The sequence below is a fragment of the Tetrao urogallus genome (assembly GCF_951394365.1).
Source record: "Tetrao urogallus genome assembly, chromosome: 6".
In the NCBI taxonomy this organism is placed as follows: Eukaryota; Metazoa; Chordata; class Aves; order Galliformes; family Phasianidae; genus Tetrao; species Tetrao urogallus.
In genome coordinates, this window is record NC_136819.1 from 7,115,608 (window position 1) to 7,137,244 (window position 21,637).

General features: G+C 65.7%; 4 protein-coding genes across 5 annotated transcripts; 2 read left to right on the top strand and 2 right to left on the bottom strand.

The window, feature by feature from the left end:
* Positions 1 to 1,028: 1,028 nt before the first annotated feature.
* CARNS1 (carnosine synthase 1) lies at positions 1,029 to 6,340 on the bottom strand (the record flags this gene model as incomplete). The annotated part of the gene is made up of 9 exons (XM_079537057.1): positions 1,029 to 2,246; positions 2,777 to 3,048; positions 3,130 to 3,361; positions 3,621 to 3,706; positions 3,973 to 4,153; positions 4,399 to 4,877; positions 4,968 to 5,057; positions 5,814 to 6,045; positions 6,098 to 6,340. The coding sequence occupies 9 exons, from the start codon at positions 6,338 to 6,340 to the stop codon at positions 1,029 to 1,031; spliced, it is 3,033 nt and encodes a 1,010-aa protein (XP_079393183.1).
* A 1,458-nt stretch (positions 6,341 to 7,798) lies between these two features.
* PPP1CA (protein phosphatase 1 catalytic subunit alpha) lies at positions 7,799 to 10,090 on the top strand (the record flags this gene model as incomplete). 2 transcript variants are annotated; one of them, XM_079536753.1, is made up of 7 exons in its annotated part: positions 7,799 to 7,853; positions 8,269 to 8,400; positions 8,481 to 8,711; positions 9,004 to 9,108; positions 9,186 to 9,409; positions 9,582 to 9,716; positions 9,796 to 10,090. In XM_079536753.1, 7 exons carry the CDS (start codon positions 7,799 to 7,801, stop codon positions 9,904 to 9,906), a joined length of 993 nt encoding a protein of 330 aa, XP_079392879.1. In that variant the 3' UTR covers positions 9,907 to 10,090. The 2 variants fall into 2 exon arrangements, with proteins under 2 accessions (XP_079392879.1, XP_079392880.1); XM_079536754.1 differs by lacking the exon at positions 8,269 to 8,400.
* A 79-nt stretch (positions 10,091 to 10,169) lies between these two features.
* Positions 10,170 to 12,087, bottom strand: RAD9A (RAD9 checkpoint clamp component A; the record flags this gene model as incomplete). Its single annotated transcript, XM_079537926.1, has 11 exons — positions 10,170 to 10,268; positions 10,350 to 10,554; positions 10,665 to 10,769; positions 10,849 to 10,913; positions 10,987 to 11,093; positions 11,162 to 11,271; positions 11,339 to 11,438; positions 11,509 to 11,623; positions 11,699 to 11,818; positions 11,903 to 11,973; positions 12,054 to 12,087. The coding sequence occupies 11 exons, from the start codon at positions 12,085 to 12,087 to the stop codon at positions 10,170 to 10,172; spliced, it is 1,131 nt and encodes a 376-aa protein (XP_079394052.1).
* A 2,933-nt stretch (positions 12,088 to 15,020) lies between these two features.
* Positions 15,021 to 21,486, top strand: CLCF1 (cardiotrophin like cytokine factor 1; the record flags this gene model as incomplete). Its single annotated transcript, XM_079536867.1, has 3 exons — positions 15,021 to 15,048; positions 19,676 to 19,842; positions 20,995 to 21,486. 3 exons carry the CDS (start codon positions 15,021 to 15,023, stop codon positions 21,484 to 21,486), a joined length of 687 nt encoding a protein of 228 aa, XP_079392993.1.
* Positions 21,487 to 21,637: the final 151 nt, after the last annotated feature.

Genomic DNA, 21,637 nt, shown 5'->3' on the forward strand with positions numbered 1-21,637 from the left:
ATGGGTTGTGAGGTGCTTGGGGGGTCGGACTGGAGGCGACCGCCAGAAGAACCTCCAACTGGGCCTCGGGCTGCTACTGCACTCCTGTGTTACTGTGGGGTCTGTGTTGTTATTGCAGGGTCTCAGGCACTATGTGGGTTGTGTTACTGCAGGGTCGCTGCTGTTACTGCAGGGTCTCAGGCAGTACGTGGTCTATTGTTATAAGGCTTCAGGCACTACACAGGCTGCTGCGAACACTGCTATTACTGTATGGTTTCAGCCACGGGGGCCGTGTGTCACTGCAGGGTTGCTGTTATTGTAGGGTCTCTTGCTGCCACTTGCAGGTGCCGTTTCCCTGTTGATGGTGGCAGTGGCTGTGACACGCTGTTATCACGTGGCATCATCCTGGGATTGTGAGACACGGGGAGATTCTCCCCACACAGCTTTGCCACTGTCAGGTTTGTTACTGTAGGGTCTCCCCAGCAACGGGGTGTTCTCACGGGATATCCCCACGCGCAGTTCTCAGTGCAGGTGCCTCCTGCTCCTGTTATTGTAGGGTCTCCCGCTTCTGCAGTGGATCTCTGCTGTATGCCTGTCACTGCGGGATCTCCCCGTGCTGTTCTATCGCTGTGGGGTCTCCCCTCACACAGGTGTTCTTGTAGGATCTCCCAGTATTTATCCTCTGTCACAGGGTCTCACGATGGTCATCTCTTACTGTGTGCTCCCCTCATACTGCATCGTTTCCTCATGTTTGCCTGTTACAACGGGATCTCCCCACACTCAGTGGTTTTACGAGGGGCTCCTCACGTTTGCCTGTTACTATAGGCTGCTTTGTTACAGCCTGCTATGCAGGCTCTCCCCATTGCTGCAGCTCCCATGCTGCATCGAGGGCCACGCTGGGTGTCGTGGGGCCGCCGTGTTGCTACAGGCCCACAGCCCACAGCCCAACCCCGAGAGAGCGGGGGGTTGAGATTGGGGTGTGGGCCTCCGGGGGGGATCTGGGGGATGCGAAGCCCGGCCCCGGCCCCGCGTCCCCAGCCCCGCCGTGGCTATTTGAAGTGGGAGAGGAAATGACTGACAGGGTACTGGGGTGAGTCGATGCCCAGCGCCTGGCACAGCCCCAGCAGCCGTCCGCAGGCCTCGGCGGGGCCATCCCCGGTGCAGGCCACGCTCAGGCAGGGCTCCTCGTAGCGCCCGCCCGCCTCCTCAAAGAGCGGGTTGAGGCGCACCAGGCCTTGCCGCTGCAGGCCCTGCAGGGCCTCCATGACGCCGCCGCGCAGGGCCTGGCCGTGCTCCGACGCCAGGCACATGATGCCCGCCAGCTGCTGGCGGGGCGAAGGCCGGGAGGGCAGCACGGGCGGCAGGCCCAGTGCCAGCAGCACGGCGGCCAGCAGCAGGTCGGGCCCATAGACGGCGCGGATCCAGTCGCGCAGGTAGAAGCCGCCCATGCGAGGGTTGATCTCCAGCAGGCGCGGCCCAGCAGGGCCCAGCTTCAGCTCCACGTTGAAGACGCCGTGCCGTAGCCCGCAGGCCCGGCAGCAGCGCAGGGCTGCCCGCACCAGCTGGGCCTGCCGGTCAGCGGGCAGGCAGGAGGGCAGTATGGCCGCCGTCTCCAGGAAGGTGGGGAGGCGCGTGGGGCCGTTGTCCGACACCCAGGCGCCCAGCAGCCGGCCCTCGAACAGCACCAGGTCGACATCGTGCTCAGTGCCCGGCACGTACTCCATCAGCAGCATGGTGTTGCCCCAGCCCAGCCCGATGCCCGGGTGGTCGGCGTCGGCCCGCAGGTCGTGCCACAGCTGGGCCGCGTGCGCGTGGCACTGCCCAGCGCTCTCCACCAGCCGCACGCCCACCGCCCCTGCCCCGAACTCCAGCTTGGCCACGGCGGGGAAGGGCACAGTGCCCGCCGCCTGCTCCACGTCGCCGTGGCTGCGCAGCCGGCGGCAAGGCACGGCAAAGGCGGCTGGAGGCGGGCGGCCGTGGCGGCAGCGCTGCAGGTGCTGGTGGGTACGGCTCTTCTGCTTGGCCAGGCGTATGGCGGCGGGAGAGCAGCCGGGCAAGCCCAGCCGCTGGCACAGCAGCGCTGTCAGCACCACGCAGTCATCCCAGTAGGAGAGGCAGGCGTCGGGCCGCAGCCCGCGGGCGCGCAGCATCTCCAGCACGTGCTCAGCGTGCTCCTCGTCCCGACGGTGCTCCCGGCTGTCATAAGGCAGGAAGGTCTCCACCAGCCCAGCCGCAAAGTGCTCGGGGTCCGACTCTACCAGGTGGATCTGCAGCACCAAGTTGGTGGCACCACGGAGTGGTGGGACACAGTGCGCCCACCCCATGGCAACGCTACCCAGCGTTCACTGGGAAGCCTACAGACGGCTCCATCATCTCTGTCCCTGGTCCTGGTGCCCTGCCCACATCCCCAGTCTGTCCTCATCCCCACCAAGTCCTGGTCTCCCCATCCCCATCTTTAATTCCCAGTCTCCAGCCAGTACCGGTGCCCCTGTACCCAGCCTGTTCCCGTCCTTCTAGTTTCTGATCGTCCGCGCCCTCATCCCTGGCCCTAAGACCCCTGTCCCCAGTGCAGTTCCCACATACATAGGCTGTCCTCAGCCCTACCCATCTCTGTTCCCATTCCCACCACAACCAGGTCCCCACAGTCTCTATCCTAGCTTCCCTGACCCCAGCCATTACAGGTCCTCTTTGTTCATTCCCGGTGTCATTCCCTAGCTTCGCTTTCACTCTGAAGCCTACTGAAAGCCACAGCACCCAGCGTTCACTCTGAAGCCTACTGTTGGCCCTATCTGCTCACCCGCAGGCCGTACTCGCGTGCTGCCTCCCAGACGAAGCTCTTGCTGGCTCCTCCAGCCCCGATCAGCAGGATGTCCTTGCCTTCAACTAGGCGGCACTGCGCCCGGTGCAGCAGGCACTCGGCCAGCAGTCGCGGCACATCTCCGGCAGGCTGCCCCACATCATGCCCCATGCCCTCAACCAGCAGGCACGTCTCCAGGCAGCGCAGGCAGTTGGTAGAGAGGGCCACCAATTCCAGGGTGTCATCCACGCACGCCAACAGGAAATCCACACCTTGGGGACACAGAGCACTCAGTGCCACAAGGCCACCAGCCCCACTTGCCTCCAAGGGAGCAGGCTGAGGTCAGAGCTCACCAAGGACGTCGGTGTGGGCACGGGCACCGCCACGCTGAGCAGGGCTCAGCTCGCCCTCCACAGCTAGGACGGCAGCCATGCTGGCTTCGGCGGCCTCCCGCAGCCGCCCTGCCAGTGCCTGCCGCTGTGCCGCATCTGCCAGGCCCCACTGCCGCAGGCTGGAGTCCAGGCCCAAGGGCAGCAGCGAACCGTGCCGCACCGGCACCTCTGCCCGCCCCACAGTACAGGCCACCTGTGGGGACACGCCACCAAGAGGACACAGGGTGACACTGGGATGCAGGTGGGTGTCCCCGAGGCAGGGATGGGGCTGCCAGCCCCCGGGACACGGGGACTTGTGGGGCCTTGTGCTGGCACCCAGAGCCCGGGGCAGGGGATGCTCGCAGCCACCCCCAGCCACACCTGGCCCAAGGAGAGGGGCTGCAGGAAAGGGGGTGGAGGCTTCGGACGCCACGCACGGGTGTGTACCCGCCAGCCCCGTCCCCAGACCGTACCTGGCAGAGCTGGGGCCGGTCTCCCCAGGACCGGCAGACGACGGTGCAGATGCGCAGGGCCATGGGCAGCCGCGGGGCTGCGCTGCCTGAGGGGTGAGGGACAGGGCAGGGACAGCAGCATCCCACCCGCAGCCCCCAGCTCACCCTGCAGTGCCCCAGCCCCAGGGAATGGCCAAGGACGGTCCCCCCCCCAGTGCCATGCTCACCCCCAGCCCAGGGGACAGGAGGGGCAGGTTACCTTCCCCCCACCCTTAGGGACTGAGTCCGAGGTGGCCATCCCCCACCCACGAGCGGACACGAGGGAGCCCCCAGAAGCCCTTCCTGAGTGGTGGGTACCCGAGGGGGGTCTTACGTGGGGGCAGCGTGGGCAGGCGGCCGGTGGGCACCAGGGCTTCCAGCAGGACGCTCTCCTCCTCACGTAGGCCCTTCAGCAGGGCTGCCACTGCCTGTGCCACTGCCTTGCCCTCCACCTTCCTGTGGGTGCTGCGGGGGTCCGTTCCACGCCACCGCCACCCTGACAGCCGCACTGCCACCTGTGTGCAGGGCAGTGTCACCCCATGCCACCCTTTCACAGCACTGCATGCCACCCTGTCCCCTGCAGTGCCATGTTACCCCATGCCACCAGACTGCACCGCCCTGCCGCCCCTGTCCCACGCAGCACCATGTCACCCTGTCCCATGTCATCCCAACCCACTCCACCCGAGCATCGTGCCACCCTGTCCCCCCCTCTGCCACCCCCCTCCCCCACATTGTGCCATGTCCCCCCTGCTGTCCCCACCTGATCGTAGGGCTGCATGGTGCTGCCCTCCAGGAAGGCGTCCACCTCATCCTGCACCAGGCTCTCCTGGCCACGGGGGTCCTGCAGCCTCACCAGGCGCACCCCGGGGGGTTTGGGCTCCTCAGGCAGGGTCTCCCACAGCCCCGTGGTGAAGGCCAGGGTGGGGGGCACAGGCAGGCCGGCGCGGGCAGACAGCAACCAGCGAGAGAGCAGGGGGTCCTCCAGCCAGTGTGCCAGTGGTGCTGAGCCTCCAGTAGGGCAATCAAGGTCACGGGCCAGCTCACCCTCCCAACTGCCCTCCGACCCAAAGGTGCCAGTGACGTAGGTAGCACGCCGGGGAGGCACAAATTCTTCCAGGGCAGTGCAGCCCCCTGCCTCGAAGGAGACCCCCCTGGAGAGCAGCAGGGACCACGTGCCTGGTGATGTCTCTGAGGGTACGCGGCTGGCCCAGGCAGGTGCCAGGCACAGCACCATGGCACCTGTGGGTGGCACGGGATGAGCAGTGGCTGTGTCCCCATACACCAGGGGGGCTGTTGGCAGCCAGGCCTGGGGGACAGGGCCATACTCACCTGGGCAGCGGGAGCCGCCCTCCAGCAAGATGGGCAGGAAGGCGGTGGGGGAGCCCAGGATGCACACAGTCATATCCAGCTGGCCAAATCCTGCAGCAAGGCAGTGGTAGGGTGCATGGGACCTGCTGCCACCCCATGTGAGCAGCCCGTGTCCTCAGCCCGGCACTGTGAACCCAGCCCAGCACCACAACCCCAAGCTGGCACCACAGTCCCCAGCCCAGCTGTGAAACACAAAACTGGTTTTTTTTGTCACAAAGCTCGCTTCGTGAGGCCTTTTCGGTGATAAGACTGACAACTGCTAATTATCTAGAGGGGCAAGTGGTGGGTGCCACCGTGCTCCAGGACTGCTGCTCACGATTGTAAACATAAGCAGATAGGGGACAAGCAGTCTTTTTCAGGGTGCAGCTTGAAGGACCTGCCACTGCCAAAGGCGATAATGCTTTGCGTGGCAACGAAGGCACCACCTCCTGCTGGCTTAACTGCTGGGCCAGGTGTGCCACACTAACAGAGCAAAAAGAAGAAAGTCCTACAAACTTTCTTCTGGCAAGACACCAGCACTGTGCCCTGCTGCCAACCCACCTCTTAGCAGCCTGGTGTCCCCAGCTTGGCACCATGGTGCTGTACCACAACCCCAGCCTGGCACTGCATCCCCAGGCCACACCAAGACTCTGTACTGCCCTATCCCAGCACCCCACCACCCTGTGCCACCCATACCCATACCAGTGCCACCCATACCCATACCAGTGCCTCCCATACCCATACCAGTGCCACCCATACCCATACCAGTGCCACCCATACCCATACCAGTGCCTCCCATACCCATACCAGTGCCTCCCGTACCCATACCAGAGCGTGGCTGGCCGGTGCGGTCTACGGTGAGGGGCATCCCCTCCAGGCGCAGGGTGCGCTGCAGCACCTCATAGGCATGGGCAGTGGGGTCGGGGTGCTTGCTGTCCTCGGGTCCCTCGCCGTCGGACACTTCCTCCTCCTGCCAGCCCGGGCACAGCGCCTCGGGGCCGGTCCACTCCTGCTCCTTCATGCCCAGAGCCTGCTCCGCGCTCAGCTGGTCCACTGAGAGCTGTCACAGGGCACAGCCGAGCTGGCACCGCAACGGGCACCGCAACGGGCACCGCAACGGGCACGAGGGCCGTAGGTTCAGGGGGGGCATCGGGCAGCCAAGGGACGTCGCTGGGGCGGTGGTGTCGGGGTGCCCGGGAGCGGTGCCAGCCCCCGGACAAAGCGTCCCCTTGTCCCCGCAGGGTCACGCGGAGGCGGTGGGCACGGCGCTGCCACACGGAGCGCCGGCACCACCCAGCCCCGCCGAGAAGGGGAAGGGGCCCCCTGCCCTCACGCCCCGTGCCACCACTCACCATGCCGAGGGCGTCGGAGGGCTGCAAGAGACGGGAGGGGGGTTACAGTGAGCAGGACGCGGCCGGCGCGGTCAGCCGCCCCGCGGTGCCACGGTGCGCTCGGAGGGAAACCGAGGCATGCGCGGCCACGCGGCCCCGCGAGGACGAGCCGTGCCCGCAGTCACGCGTGGTCGCTGGCAGTGGGGTAGCCCCGTGCCCCGGCTTAGCGGCACAGAGAGCTATTGTCCCCGGCTTCCACCCGCCCGTCCCCGGCGCCGCGCGGTGCCGCCCCGCACGTCCCTCGGCTTAGCGCGACGGCTGCTGCCCGCGATTTCGCCGCCGGACACGCGTGGCACAGCGCACGCGAACACCCACTGACACGCGTGGTGCCGCCGCCGCCCGCACCCACCGGCGGTCGCTGTCGCTGTCGGGCGGCTGTGGCGGCGGTGCCCGCGGAGCTTCGCCCGTTCTGCACCGGCGGCGAAGGCGCCTCCAGCGGCAGAGGGGCGTCCCCGGGGGAGGGAGCAGGGCGGGGCGGGGAGGCGGGGGAGAGGGGTCGGAGGATGTGCAGGGTGTGCGGGCACCTGGGTTCAGGGGTGTGGGGTGTGAGGGAACTATGGGGGCGTGGAAGTGAGGATGCGGGGGCACGAGTATATGGGGCATAGAAGTATGGGGAAATGGAGATGGGGCACATGGAGGCCTGGGGAGAAAGGTTTATGGGGTTACAGGAATTTGGGGACGCGAGGATTTGGGAATATGAGGATACGTGGAGACAAGGGTATGGGGATGTGGCAACAGGTGGATAGGAGGATACGGAGGTAAGGGAATGCAAGGATATGGGAAACAGGGGATTTGAGAATAGGGGACATGGCGGCTGAGGAACGTCAGAATGGGGACGGCTGGATTCGAGGACACGGGACACGGAGACATGGGCATATGACAACAGCGGGATGTGAGGCTGCACGGATTTGGGGACACAGGACACGAGCAGCGGGGCACGCAGCCGGCACCGGAGCCAGGGACAGTTGCTGGGGTCGGTCGGGGACAGCAGCGCAGCTGACACCGCGGGGCTGAAATGTCACCACGGGCGCCGGGCCAGGGTCTGGCGGCACCGCACGGCTCGCATGGCACGTGGGGGGTTGCAGCAGCGGCATGGCGGCACAAGTGGCACTGATGCACAAATGGCACAAGTGACGCAGGTGGAGCCCGTGGCGCAAGTGGCACCGCTGGTACGCGTCCCCGCGGAGCTCCCCACGCGCGTCCCCGCGCCGCGAGGGTAGCAACGGCCTCCGGGCAACGAACGGCACGGCGCGGCCGTCCCGGCAGCGCCCCGTGGGAGCGCGGAGCCACGACGCGCCTCCGCGGCCTCCGATCCGGCAGGGGGCGCCCTCCCCACCCGCCGCTCGTCCCGGCCGCTCTCTATGGCTGCGGGGCCGGGGCCGGGGCGGGCCGGGGCCGGGGGGGAAGCAGCGTCCGGCGGCCATGGCGGACACCGAGAAGCTCAACCTCGACTCCATCATCGGCCGCCTCCTGGAGGGTGAGCGGTGGGCTTCGAGACGACCTTGGGCGCGGCTAGGGGCGGGAAGGGCCGGGGTGTGCCGCGAGGGCTCTGCCTCCAGCCGCTGAGCTGGAGGGCGGGGGTGAGAGCCGGGGCCCGCGGGGAAACGTGGGCCGTGGGGAGCAATGGCAGTATGGGGGCTGCGGGGCACCGGGGAGCTGCGGGGAATCGGGGGGGCCGTGGGGCCTCGGGGGACTGTGGGGAGCCGGGGGGTGGGGGCCGTGGGGGGGGCTGTTGAGGGATCCGGGAGGCTGTGGGAAAGAGAAGGGCCGCGGGTGAGCGGGGGGCTGTAGAGGGCCGGGGGCCCTGGGGGCTACGCGGGACTGCTGGGACTCGGCCGTCTCCGGGAGCTCCGGGGCTGGAGTGGGTTTCGCTGAAGGCCACCCCTGCACAGTGCAAGGCTCACGGCCGGGGAAGAACGTACAGCTGACAGAGAACGAGATCCGGGGGCTGTGCCTGAAGTCACGGGAGATATTCCTGAGCCAGCCCATCCTGCTGGAGCTGGAAGCCCCCCTCAAGATCTGTGGTGAGCAGCAGGCCGGGGGGGAGGGAATGCGGTGGGCTGGGTGCCAGCGTCACTGTGTGTCCCCTGTGATCCTCTGACAGGTGACATCCACGGGCAGTACTACGACTTGCTGCGGCTCTTTGAGTACGGGGGCTTTCCCCCCGAGAGCAACTACCTGTTTCTGGGTGACTACGTGGACCGGGGCAAACAGTCGCTGGAGACCATCTGCCTGCTGCTGGCCTACAAGATCAAGTACCCTGAGAACTTCTTCCTGCTGCGTGGCAACCATGAATGTGCCAGCATCAACCGCATCTATGGCTTCTATGACGAGTGTGAGTGCCACACCGACCCCACTGCTGACAAACAGGACTGCCCCCACCTTCTCACCCCAGTACCCAACCCCATACATGCAGTCAGCCTGAAGTCCCCACTGCCGTCCCTGTCTGCAGCTCTTCCATCTCCTGCAGACCTCATGCCCCCATCCCAGCCACCTCCATGGCCTCCCACCCCCCTGGAGGGTTCAGTGCCACCCTGTGTGTGCAGTGTGGGACATGGGGGGGTGGAGAGGGTGGAGCACAGCCTGCAGGAAGGGCTCCTGTGAGCACCCACCCTGCTGCCTTACAGGCAAGCGGCGATACAACATCAAGCTGTGGAAGACCTTCACCGACTGCTTCAACTGCTTGCCCATTGCTGCCATTGTGGATGAGAAGATCTTCTGCTGCCACGGAGGTGGGCACGGGGCTGGGGCTGCTGCCTGGGTCCAGAGGCTGCCCTACAGCATAACCTGATGCTCCTGTCCCATACAGGGCTGTCCCCTGACCTGCAGTCGATGGAGCAGATCCGGCGCATCATGCGACCCACAGACGTGCCCGACCAGGGCCTGCTGTGTGATCTGCTCTGGTCTGACCCTGACAAGGATGTGCAGGGCTGGGGCGAGAACGACCGCGGTGTCTCCTTCACCTTTGGGGCTGAGGTGGTGGCCAAGTTCCTGCACAAGCACGACCTGGATCTCATCTGCCGGGCACACCAGGTACTGGGCTCAGGCCCCACCCAGGCTCCACACCAGTGGAGTTTTTCCCAGGAGCGGACATTTACACTTGTGGATGTGCTCGGGCTCTTTTGAGGGGGATGCTGTCCCCTGGGGGGGATTTGTGGGCCCCGTGGACAGGGCACAGGGAGATCTGAGCGCTGCCGCCCCGCAGGTGGTGGAGGATGGCTACGAGTTCTTTGCCAAGCGCCAGCTCGTCACCCTCTTCTCTGCACCCAACTACTGCGGGGAGTTCGACAACGCAGGCGCCATGATGAGCGTGGATGAGACTCTCATGTGTTCCTTCCAGGTGAGTCAGGGCTTTGCTGGGGAGGCGGCAGCATGCAGGGCTCTGCCCGCAGCCCCCCCGCTCACCCTCTTCCCCGCAGATTCTGAAACCGGCAGACAAGAACAAGGGCAAGTATGGGCAGTTCAGTGGGCTGAACCCCGCTGGCCGCCCTGTCACCCCGCCACGCAACTCTGCGAAAGCCAAGAAGTGAGTGCCCGTCACCAGCAGCCCCAGCACCAGGTTGCTCCTCTCTCCATTTGTTTTTTTATTTGTAAGATCCTGTCCCCCCTGCCACTTTCTACTGTACCAAATGCGCCCTCTGGGGCAGCACCTGCCCCTTGGATGGCAGTGGAGGCAGGGCAGGAGGCTTTTTTGGGGAATAAACTTGTAATGGGTCTTAAGATGTGGGTTTGGGATTATCCTGCATGGCCAGACAGTGCCAGCTGCTGCACTGTGGCATCGGAATGGGGGCTCTCAGCACTCAGCATCACTGTCCTCTGCCAATACCTCCTGGCTGGGGGCTGGGCCAGGCCCCCTTGGTGTCAGCACAGAACCAAAAAACAGCGAGCGGAACTTGGGGAGTGAAAAGACATAGGGTCAGAGGTCCGTGCCAGTCCTCTACCCCCTCCCCCCACATCAGTGCCCATGCCACACCTTCTTGTGAGGGGGTGTCCCTGGCACAGCTCCATCCTCCTCCTCCTCAGTGTCGCTTTTTGCAGGGTGAGGTGTGTGCAGGGAGAAGGTGGGGCTGGGGGGTGCCCCTGCCTCCCCTTCACAGGCACTACTTTCCAAGGCCACCATGTAGGTCTCAAGGTCATCAGCAAAGTCATCCGAGGGGGCAGGTGGGTGGGAGACGCTGCTGGAGGGGACAGTGAGTGAGTAAATGTCAGGCAGCATTAAGACTGTACACTAGTCCCTACTGCGGGCAGCATGGGGCCATTCACTCTGATCCTGTCTGATGGCCGTTACCCATTGGCAGCAGGGGGTGGCTGCAAGTCGCTCTCTGGGTCCAGAAGGGTGGCCAGGACAAGGTGTGCCTCCATCAGGGAGTCATCCAGGCTGAAGATGGCTGGCCTGAGGGCACACATGGACTGTGGGAAGTCCTGAAGGACGGGTCTGGGTGAATGGGGGACGCTGTGGCGTTGGCTCCTACCTGCCGGGCTCATCATAGTGGATGGTGAGGGGCAGGCTGGAGGCCTCGGCGAAGCTCAGGAGCCCCTGAGAGGAGATGGGGCTTAGTGGGTCTGAGGGGCCACCGGGATGTGGGGCATAGGGTCACGGTCACACTCACCCTGAACTCCTTGAGACAGAAAGTGATGCAGGAGCCGGGCACCACTGCCACCTCCTGGAACTCATCCGGCGCCAACCACAGCTCTGTCACCATGGCCTTGCTGGGCTCTGCAGTGCAGCAGTCAGCGCCAGCTCCAGCAGACCCCTCCCTGTCCCCGTGCCCCATCCCCACTCACCACTGCCCTCCTCCAGATGGCTGCGCAGCCCGATTCGGCCCCCAGCAGCAGCTCCCAGCGTCACCTCTGCTAGCGTCTGCGGGAAGTGCACCACCGCCTCCGCCAGCACCCTGGAGTGAGGGCACTCAGCACCATGACCCCCCCAGCGGCCCCCACCCCACATCCCCCAGCACTCACTGTGCAGGAGCACGCAGCCGGCTGGCGCAGCTCTGCGTGTCGAAGATGGCCTGCAACCGCTCACACTCCTGGAAGGCCAGCTGGTGGGTGCGGGTGACACCTGCAGGACAGCCCCATTAAGCCTCGCTGTAGCCCTGTGACCCCCCCCCAGTGCTGTCACCTCCCCTCACCGTGCTTGCAGTGCAGCTGTAACACCAGGTGCCCGGCGCAGGGCCGCAGCACCACCAGGCAGCGCTCCACCGACTTGTCCAGAGTTGGCAGCGAGCGGAACACGCCCAGGAAGGACTGGGGATAAGGACAGCATCACTGCCTGTCCCTCCTGGAGGCACAGACGTAGGGGGACCTGGGGGGGGTCTGCACCTTCATCAGCACCTTGCAGCGGGTGCTGGGGGGGCCTGGCTCGTAACGCTGGAAGAATAGTGGCGTGAAGAAAAAGGAGGCAAAGGCGGAGCGGGAGGCACTGGCGGCACGCAGGGACAGCTGAGGACGGACAGGGGGTGGCACCGGGCACCGGGGGGGGGGGGGGGGGCACAGCCACGTCCCGGCATCCCCCTGTGCCCATACCCCAGTGTCAGAGGGCTCCAGGTAGAGGTGGTCGCCGACACGGGACAGCGCGTGCACGGCATGGCCGAGGGCTGTGGGGGGAGGGGGGGGGGCGGGGGGTCAGATGGGGGCAGACGGCACCCCGCGGCCCCCCTCCGCCTCCCCATCCCACCTTTCACGTTGCCGCCTTCGATGACGCACTTCATGGCGACGGGGATGCGGGGAAAGCACGTGGAGGGCCGGCCCGCCAGGCCGCGCCCCCCACCCCCTCGGGGGGCCGGCTGGTGGCCCCGCCTCTCCCCCTCCCCACGCCCGGTGGTCGCGTCCGCCTCCCGCAGCGCCCCCCCGGCAGCGCCCTGCGCGGCCCCACCCGCCCCTGCGCCCCCACCGGCCCCGCGGAGCCCCCGCCCGCCTCACTGCCGCGCTGCGCCGCCACCTTCCCCACTCCCGCGCCCGCCGCACTCCCATTGGGCGGAAGCTCGCCTTCTTCCCGCCCCCGCCGGCGGCCCATTGGTGGCCCCGGCCTCGTGACGGCGTCCGAGCCGCGGGCATTGCCTCACGTGATACCGGGGGCAGGGCCTCGCTCCCAGCCTGCCCCCTCCGCCCCTCGGAGCGCTCGGGGGCGGGCCCTCTCCGGCCGGCCCGCTCGCTATTGGGTGGTGGAACACAGGCGCCACCGCGGATTGGAGAGTGGCCGGAGCGACGTGCCGCGTAGCCAATGGGGCCTCGAGGAGCAGAGGCGGGGAGAGGCCGAGTGCGCTCCCCTCAGGCGATGGGGACTCGTGGGCCGGGTGGGGTGCCGCACAGCGCCGGCCCGGGCGCGGTTTTCCCCTCAGGCCCTCCGCCTCAGGCGGGGCTTTCTCCGGGCCTCTCTGGTTTCCCGCAGCCCAATTTCGGTGCTGCGCCTTTCCTACTACCCGGCGCGGAAGGGCTCCTCAGTTGTCTGCAGTGCCTGTAGGTGAGTGCCGTGGGCTGGCTCTGCCGCCGTGGGTCACGCTGTGCCGTCAGCCGTGCTGTGGGCCGCAGCTGCTCTTCTTCCTCCTGCTCTACCCACGGGGCCCTGAGGCCTTTGGGCCCTTAGCAGCTCCCCACCAGTTGTCCGCAATGCAGGGGGGGCCGGGGCTCCCCTGTGCACCAGTTGGAGCCGGCTGCCTTCCTCAGCGCACAATGGAGAGCCTCCCAGCATCCGGGGCTGTGGGTGTTTGGGGTCAGAACCCTTCCTGGTACTGCAAAAGGTCGTCGGTGGGAGGCGAGGGCGAAGTGGCTGCCGGTGCCGTGGCCGTGGGCAGGGGCACGGCTCTCCTGAACCTGCATTCCAGGGGTCTGAAGGCCGAGGGGGAAAACACGCAGCCAGAGCACAGTGTGTCAGCAGGCAGCTCTGTCCTGGTGGCCAGGGGGAAGTGAGCAGCTCCCCGATGCTGTGGGGCGAGACCCTGGGATCCCCTGGCACGTGGGCAGGGGCAGCGGTATCATGCTTGTGCCTGCAGCTGCAGCCCTGCCGGGCACTCCCCAACGCTTTGGGGCAGCTGGCAGAGGTGGGGACATTCCCCTTAGCACTGGGGCTGCCGAAGCTTTGCCCTGCTGCAGAGGGGACGTGTAGCAGCACTGCTGTGTGTGGTTCACAAGGGTCTTGTCTTCTATCTGTCCATCCTGGCCGTGCGTCTCCACCTGGCACCCAGTGCTTCGTGTACACACCGGGGTGCCGGCCCCGCATCCCCAGTATGAAATTCCCCCTTGTTTGCTGCGTGCCGGTGGCAACCAGAGCGGCGCTGCACCTTCCTGGGGCTGCTCCTCCACGCTGGCTGCTGGCAGCCGGCAGCCCCACGGGGAAGATGCTGGGTGGGGGGAGAGAGCAGCGGGAAGGCACCTGGTGCACGGGGCAATTACCGGGCTGTGTGTGCTGCCCTTGGCTGCAGTCACCTGCTGGCCCCGCTGCTTAGTGCTTCCCGAGGGGCTCCGCCCCGGGGCTCACTCACCTGCCTCTGCCCCTGAGCTGCCGGCAGAAGAAAGCAGAGTTATGCCGGTGGTCCGCGTAGCCGTGCCTGTCCAGCCGCGCTGCCCCGTCCCCCTATTTCCCGCCCTCCCTGCCGCCTTTCCACCCCTCCGCCGCCTCTCTCCGCCTCCCCCCCTCCCTTGCCTGGCACCCCCCGCCCCCCCTCGTGAGCCATCCCCTCTCCGAGGCGGTGAGAGCACTCAGGCAGCCCGCAGCCCCTGGCCTGCCGGCCCCGGGCCCCCGTGGGGAGCAGGGCCGACAAATGGGAGTGTGGAGCTCGGACCCGGCGCGAGCAGCCCCACGGCACCCCCAGTACGGAGGGCGGGATCCCCCCCCAACCCCGTGCTGCTGCCACCCCCTGGGTTGCCCCCATGGATTTCCGAGCAGGTAGGAAGCAGCCCCCCGCCCGCCACCCTGTCCTGCTCCCTATCGCGGCCACTAACAAAAGGCAAGAGGCAGCCAGCACCTGGGGGGGTGATGTGGAGAGGGAGTCACTCCCCCCCCTCACCCCCTCTACCGCAGACCCCCAGTACTTGGGCTTTGCTCCCTGCCTTGGGGGAGCCTGCTGTGGCCACAGCCTCCCCAGCATGCCTGGGGAGCCCTGGGGGAGTCTCGGGGAGAAGGAGGGGAATGAATGGAGCCCGTTCTTGTGTCCAATTGCATCAAATACATTCTTGAAAGCAACCTGGTTCTGCTTAACACTTGAATTTCGAGAGAGAGAGGAGAAAAAAAAAAAAAAAAAAAAAAGAGGGAAGAAAAAAAAAGAAAAAAAAGAGAGGCAGCAGCTTGGAGAGAGGGTGTATGCAAGCTCGCGTTTTTTTTATTCTTGCATTCCTGGACACCAATCAAAAGAGCAAATCAAGGGAGGTGGAAGGGGGAAAGGCAGCAAGCAAGGGAGCCGGAGCGTGGTGCGAACCGTGCACACACTCACACACCAAAAACACGCTGCCCAGACTGCTTCTGCCACCTAACACTCAAGCAAACACAAACCAAAACAAATAGGGAGAGAGGAAAAAAAAACCAAAAGGAGAGCCGGGGCAGAGCGGAGCAGCAACCTCGGCCGTGTGTCCATCGGTGCGGGGCTGAGCGCTGCAGCAGCACATTGCTGGGCTCCCCACGCCTGCAGACCCGCGCCCTGACTCTACTATGCTAAATGTGGCTGGGGAGCCCCCAGGTAAGAGCGGGGCCATGGGGTGGGGGTCCGCCGCGCCGACTGCTGCCGACTGTAACTCCGTTTGATTCAAACGTCCGTCTGGCTTCGGGATTGATTTAAGGCTTTTCCCCCCTCTGCTCTCGGGGCTTTTTTTTTTTCCTCCTTTCTCTTGTTGCCTCTTTTCCATGCATGTTTGTGATTACCGGGCAGGGAAACGCTGCTTAGCATGGAGAATTAAAACCTGAGACTGACAGAGGGGAGGAAAAAGGAAAGTCCCCAAGCTTGGGTTTTACTCGTGGGGCAGGCGGGCACCACAGAGGGCAATACCCAGTGGGACGTGGTGGCCGCTTTCAGGGTGCCAGGAAATCCCCCCCCTCTGCGGAGCTCCCTCCGGCCACCAGAAGGCTTTGTTACCCTGGGGCCATGGGGAGCTAAGGGCAGCGGGGCTGCCGGGCACGGAAAGGACGGGGAAAAAGTTGGGAAACAACCCTTAAAAGGTCAGACTGTGGGCGCTGGTGGCCCCGGGGCTGGGCACACGAGGCCGAGGCCACGTTTTGTTCTGGCTCCCGTGGAGCCGGAGCCATTTGGGGGGAGCTGGAAAAGCGGGGCTGGTAGCCAGGGGTCTCCCGCTGCTCCCTGATCCCGGCCCGACATGGTGGAGGTGGTGGCAAACCAGTGGCACCGGGAGGCTGCTGGCCGTGGCCTGCGCTCACAGCACGGCCGGCGGCACCAAGAGCTGCTGCCACGGTCGAGGCCGAGAGCAGCCCAGTGACAGCCCGGAGACATGGCTCAGGGCTGCCGTGCTGCTGCCGGGAAGCGGTGTCCCTGCGCCTCGTTAGCAGGCGGCGTGAGGGCACGGTCCTGCACACATCTGGGCTGCATTAGCCCCAGCCCGCCAGCAGCCTCCGAAGGGAAATGCAGAGGGCTCTGCTTACAGGGTTGCGCCGGGGAAGATTTATGCCCTGCTAAGTGGCACGGTGCACCATAAATCACCCCCTGCCCTGTGCCCACCTGCCTCGAGCCGTAAGAGTGAGCCCAACTCCACAGCCCCTTGGGCGACCACGGAGTGCCAATGGACCCATCCCAGCAGGGATGTGGAGGTGTGCCTGTGCTGGCACATCTGGGATGTCCGGCATGCCAGCCCTGCCGGCTCCGGGTATCCCTGGTGACGGGTGTGCACCCATACCTGGCACTGCTGGGGAACGTGTGGCTGGCACAGATCACGGGGATCCCTCCGGAGCCGCCGGCCCTGCCTCTGCCGGTGTGCCCTCGGCACAGGGTGCCGGAGGAAGCTGGCAGCGATGGCAGCGCGTCCAGAGGCGGCAGGGGGTGGGGGGTGGCGTGGGGCTCTGTGTTGCCACACGGGCTGGCACCGGGACTATCCTCCTGCCTCCTTAACGGTGACCCCGTGCACCTCGCGCTGCCCGCAGGGGAGCCCCCGGTCCCCCCGCTCTTGGCCCCGCAAGCCGTTTCCGCTGCAGGCCGGAGAGGGGCCAGGCTGCCTCTGGCGCTGCGCTGTCCCTGGCTCTGCTGCCGCTCCCAGCACAGCTCCGCAGCCCTCGGCGCTGCTGGGGACACGGGAGGGGTTTGGGCGTCTGCGGTGCCAGCAGGGACACTGAGTGCCTGCGTGGGTATGGGGTGCTGGTGGCTCTGGGTGCTGGTGGGCCGCACAGGGCTCTGCCACCATTGGTGCTGCTGGGATCCAGGTGGGTGCCAGCCGAGGTGTGGGATCTGGTCAGGATTAGGGGCTGAGCCCCCATCTCCGGCAGGAGGGGGGTGACACAGTGCCGCGGGCTGGGGCCAGATGGGAAATCCAGGCCCCGCTAATTACGGCCTCGCTGGAGTCTCCCATGCACGGATGCATTTATAAACACTCGGAGGAGACAGGATGTAAACATTCAGTGTGAGCTGTGAGTACATGCGTGGCCAGGGGGGTGTGGAGCCGGTCTCCCCCTGCACCCCTGTGCTCCTGCACAATTCTTGGCCACCATCAGGGATGCGGCTTTGCTCTCAGTAAGGCAGCGGGGCGGGGGCATGGCACAGAGCCCTGTGGCTGGGGCTGCGATTGGTCTGGGGGCCCCCCCTGCTCCCCACTTGCTTCGAGGACTGTCGAAGCGCAGTGAGGGCAGGATGCGTGCCTCTCTCCTGCCAGCACTTGGGGACCGCAGGGATGCAGGGTGCAGGTGTTGCTGTCAGCGCCATCCTCACGAAGGTGTGTGGGGAGAACCACGCTGGGGGCAGCCGAGGCCACTGCCATTGTCTGCTTGGTCCCCGCTCCTCAGCGCCGTGCTCACGCTGGGACATCCCAGCTCCGTTCCACCTCACAGTGCAGGGCTCTGTTGTCCCTTGGCCGCTAGCCCATCAGATAGAGCTGCTCCCTGGGTTCAGGGGGCAGGGGTCCCCTTTCCCCAGCCCACACTCTGCTTTGCTCAGTGCTTTTGGGAAAGCGGCGCCTGCGGCTTGCGGTCACGCCTGACCCCAGCAGCTCGCTGCCCACTGCGTGCCCGGGGAACAGCTCAGCTTGCACAATGGCAGCAGTCGCTCATGGGGGGTCTGCTTGGCGGGGGGGGGCTCACAGCTCTGCACTGTTCCGCGCCTCCAAGGCCACCCACGGGTGACGTTCCCTGCTGTGACGCACAGGGATACTGTCGGATGAGCTGTCCTGCTGACGCTTGTTGTTGGCCCCCTCAGTGTCCGGCACGTGTGCATGGGGTGACGTGCGCTGCCAGGGGGGCCACCTCAGCTCTCCACCTGCCCCGGAGCTGCCCTGTGCTTTGCTTACGTGGGCTGGGAGCATCCTGGCCCCGCTCCAGGGACGGTTTTGAAACCCTTGGGCTCTTTCTCTTGACATCACTGGGATCCAGCTGTGCTGGTCTCCTCCTTCCCTCTGGCACAGGGGCAACGCGGCCGCTGCCTTGCGCTGGTGCTGAGTCATTTTCCACCCGAGAGACGGGCAGGGGAGTGTGACTGTGCCACTGTGGGAACCATCCGGGGCCGTGAGGCCACCGCTGAGTGAGCAGGGCTGCGCCACGGCCGGGTCATTGCCACCGCCGCGGTTGCAGATTCCTTCCGTCGCCCAGCTCTGGTTATCCACGCCCCAGTGCCCACATCCTCATCAATGCCCGGGAGCTACCAGCTCCGTCTCCTTCCCTTTCCCAGCCCCCCCAGCTCTGTTTGCCTTGGCCACGCGGTGCCTGGGGCCGGGTGTAAATCCCACTCTGGAAACCCGAGCTGGTGGTGGGTGAGGGTCCGGCCAGCCCTGCTGCGCCGCGCGGGGCTGTGAGTGCCTGTGCCGGGCTTGGACGCACCGGGGCCGAGCCAAAGCAAACACCCGGGGGCGGGTGAGTCAGCGCCACGCGGCCCCCCTGCCGCCCGTAGCCCACGCTCACACGCTCACTCGCACGCACACAGCGTCGCACACCACGCTCACCATCCCGGGACCCGCAGACCGGTCGTGCACAGGCAGCTTCGCGTGGCACAGCCGCAGGCACGGAGTGGCACCCGTGTGGTCACCAGCGTGCGTGCTGCCGTGCGCACGGCGCGGCACGTCGTGGCTGGGACGTCCTGCATGGTGCGCGCTGCTCCATGGCGTTTCCATACACGCTGTGCCGCGTGTGCGTGGCGCACATCCCGCTGTGTGCACTGCGTGCCCGCAGGGCATCATGCGCCACTGTGAGCCCGGTGCTGGGTGGGCAAAGCCGGGACGCGTGCCACGCACTGGAGCTGGTGCTGCCGCAGCCGGGATGTCCCCGTGGGCCCACGTGCGTCACCAGGACTTGGCTGCTCCTCACTTCCCAAGCCTCCCAGCAGCAATTGACGGGGAGTGGTGACGCACGAGGGCACTGCAGGGCTCCCAGCCGCCCCTGCCTCCCTGGGGAGCCTACTGCAGGCTGTGCCATGCTGAGCTGAGGTCTTCCCAGCAGAGGCCTCAGTAAAGGTTGCTCCGTGCCCAGCTGCCTTCAGCCCTGCCTGGCCCCTGGCTCCCAGCAGGGCAGGGATGGGGATAGGGATGAGGATGAGATGTGCTGTTGCAGCCCTGCAGGGCGCCCGGCGTGCTGTGCTTAGGAAGGCAACCAAGCCTGCTTCGGCATTGGTGGTAGGTGACTCGGCGTTCCCAAATATAACCCGGGCGTCCCGGCGGGAGCACAGCAAGCAGCACTCACTTGAGACCATATAAAGGATTGTTTCTGCAGCCCATGGTCGGCAGTGCACAGAGTAGAGGCCATGCCGGATGGGCATGGTGGCACTGGTGGGGACGACATGGTGTCCCTGAGGCTCCTGCTGCACTGCTCCTTGTTCCCTGTGCTGGGTGCTGAGCACTGCCACTCCATGCCCAGCCCTTCCCTGCCTCAGTTTCCCCATATGCAGGGTGGTGATGAGCACACTGGCAGCACAGAGTCCTGAAGTCCCAGGAGTGCTGTGCCGGCACCCAAGGGCAGGGCGGCCCCAGTCACCACATGGGTGGAGGAGGTGCCGCAGGCAAACCCTGGGTCTCCACCCCCTGGGGAGCCAGGGGATGTGGGGTGGGCAGTGGAGTGTTACTGGAGCACTGCTGCATCCTCAGCGCCCTTGGTGCCATCGCACCGCACTGGGGTGCCCCCGGTCCCCTTGTCAGGAGGGTCCTCTCTGAGGTGCCTTGTCCCCACAGGAGACTCTTGGGGGATCTTTGCCTTTTTGTGTGCCGCACTCTGCAATCTGCCGGCGGTGCCCGCGCTGAACGGCACGGAGGAGCTGGGTGCTGGCCAGTCCATCCAGAAGACCTACGACCTGACCCGCTACCTGGAACACCAGCTCCGCACCCTTGCCGGCACTTATGTGAGTAGCTCACCACTGCCCCTTCCCTTAAACTGCTCATCCCCCCAGCTTGGGGAGACTCCAGCATCCCCAGGGCACGGCACTGGGATGTAAGTGGGAGTACACCTGTATACACGAGACTGCGTGTTTCCACCCATGCTGGAGGCCAAGGAAATGCCTCATCAGACAAGGGCAGTGGCCAGGGGAGCCTCCCTGTGCCGGAGGCCCTGGACTCTGGTCCTGGCACAGGGTGTGAACATCTTCACACCCCTGGCTCCTCCCCCCCACCTCTCCTTGCCTGCCAGTGGCACCGGCCCAGGTGGAGGTTTTGCTGTCTCTGCCCTGATCTGCCTCCCCTTGCTGCTGCTGATCATGCTGTGGGAATGGTGAGGGTGGAATTGCTGTCTCCACATTGCTGGTGAGCTCTGGCTGAGCTCCCCTCGTTGCCTCATCTGCATAGAGGCGGTGGGCAGGTGGGAGATGTGGGTGCAGACACCTGGAATATGGGTGCATGGAAGACTGGGGACCTCCATGGTGCTCAGGGACATGATGAACTTGGGGACATGGAAACCAGGGGAACAGTGGGGACAAGGTGACATGTCCAGGTAGGGGATGTGGATATGGACACCTGGGATGTGGGGGAGCATGGTGAACGTGGGGACATGGGGGCATGGCACTGAGGGACATGGTGGGCAGGGGAATGTGGAAACCAGGGGTAAGATGGGGACAGGGAGACACGGTGGGCACGTCCAGGTAGAGGACACGAAGGTCTGGGATGTGGGGTATATTGTATGCAGGGAGACATGGGGACTGGGGGCATGAAGGTTGTGGAGATCTGGAAAATTCTGTAAAGGAGAATGTGGTGTGCAGGGAAATACGGAGACAGGAGAGGTATCGGGGATACCCGTACCTGGGGAACATGGAGACCTGGGTTGTGGACACCTGTGGTTGCGCACACGGGGAACTAGGGACATGGAGGGCATGGAGACCTGGGACGTGAAGGGCAGCGGGATCTGAGACTGGAGACACGGTGGCGTGGAGACTTGAGACGTGGTGTGCAGGGGGACGCAGAGACCTGGGGTGTCTTGGGCATTGGGCGCAGAGACTGGTGGTGTGTGGGACATGGGTGCCGGGGACACGTCGGCCCCCTGTCAACTCCTCCCCTCCTTGCAGCTGAACTACCTGGGCCCGCCCTTCAATGAGCCCGACTTCAACCCCCCGCGGCTGGCGCGGGCTGAGCGGGTGCCCAGCGCCACGGTGGACTTGGACCTGTGGCGGGGCCTGACGGACAATGCGCGCCTGGCAGCCAACTACCGGGCCTACAGCCGCCTGCTGAAATATCTGCGTGGCCTGGACGGCCAGGTGGGCACGGTGGAGCTGCGCCATCGCCTCGGCCACTTCTGCTCCAGCCTGCAGGGCCTGGTGCTCAGCATCGCCGGCGTCATGTCTTCCCTGGGCTACCCGCTGCCCGCCGGCCCCGCCGGACCCCCGCCCTCCTCTGGCACCCCTGCAGCCCCCAACGACTTTCTGAAGAAGATGGATGACTTCTGGCTGCTGAAGGAGCTGCAGACGTGGCTGTGGCGCTCGGCCAAGGACTTCAATCGCCTCAAGAAGAAGGTGCCGCCAGCTGTGGTCACACTGCGCATCGAGGCCAGGGGCTTCTGAGGGCCCCCGCCCTGCTGAGGGCATCCCCACAGCAGTGGCTGCACACTTGTCACCGCTTGGCCTTCATGGATGGGGATCGCTTTAGTGCCACCGAAGCCACCATCACCACTTGGCCTTAACAGATGGGGATCCTGACCCCAGAGTGCTACCA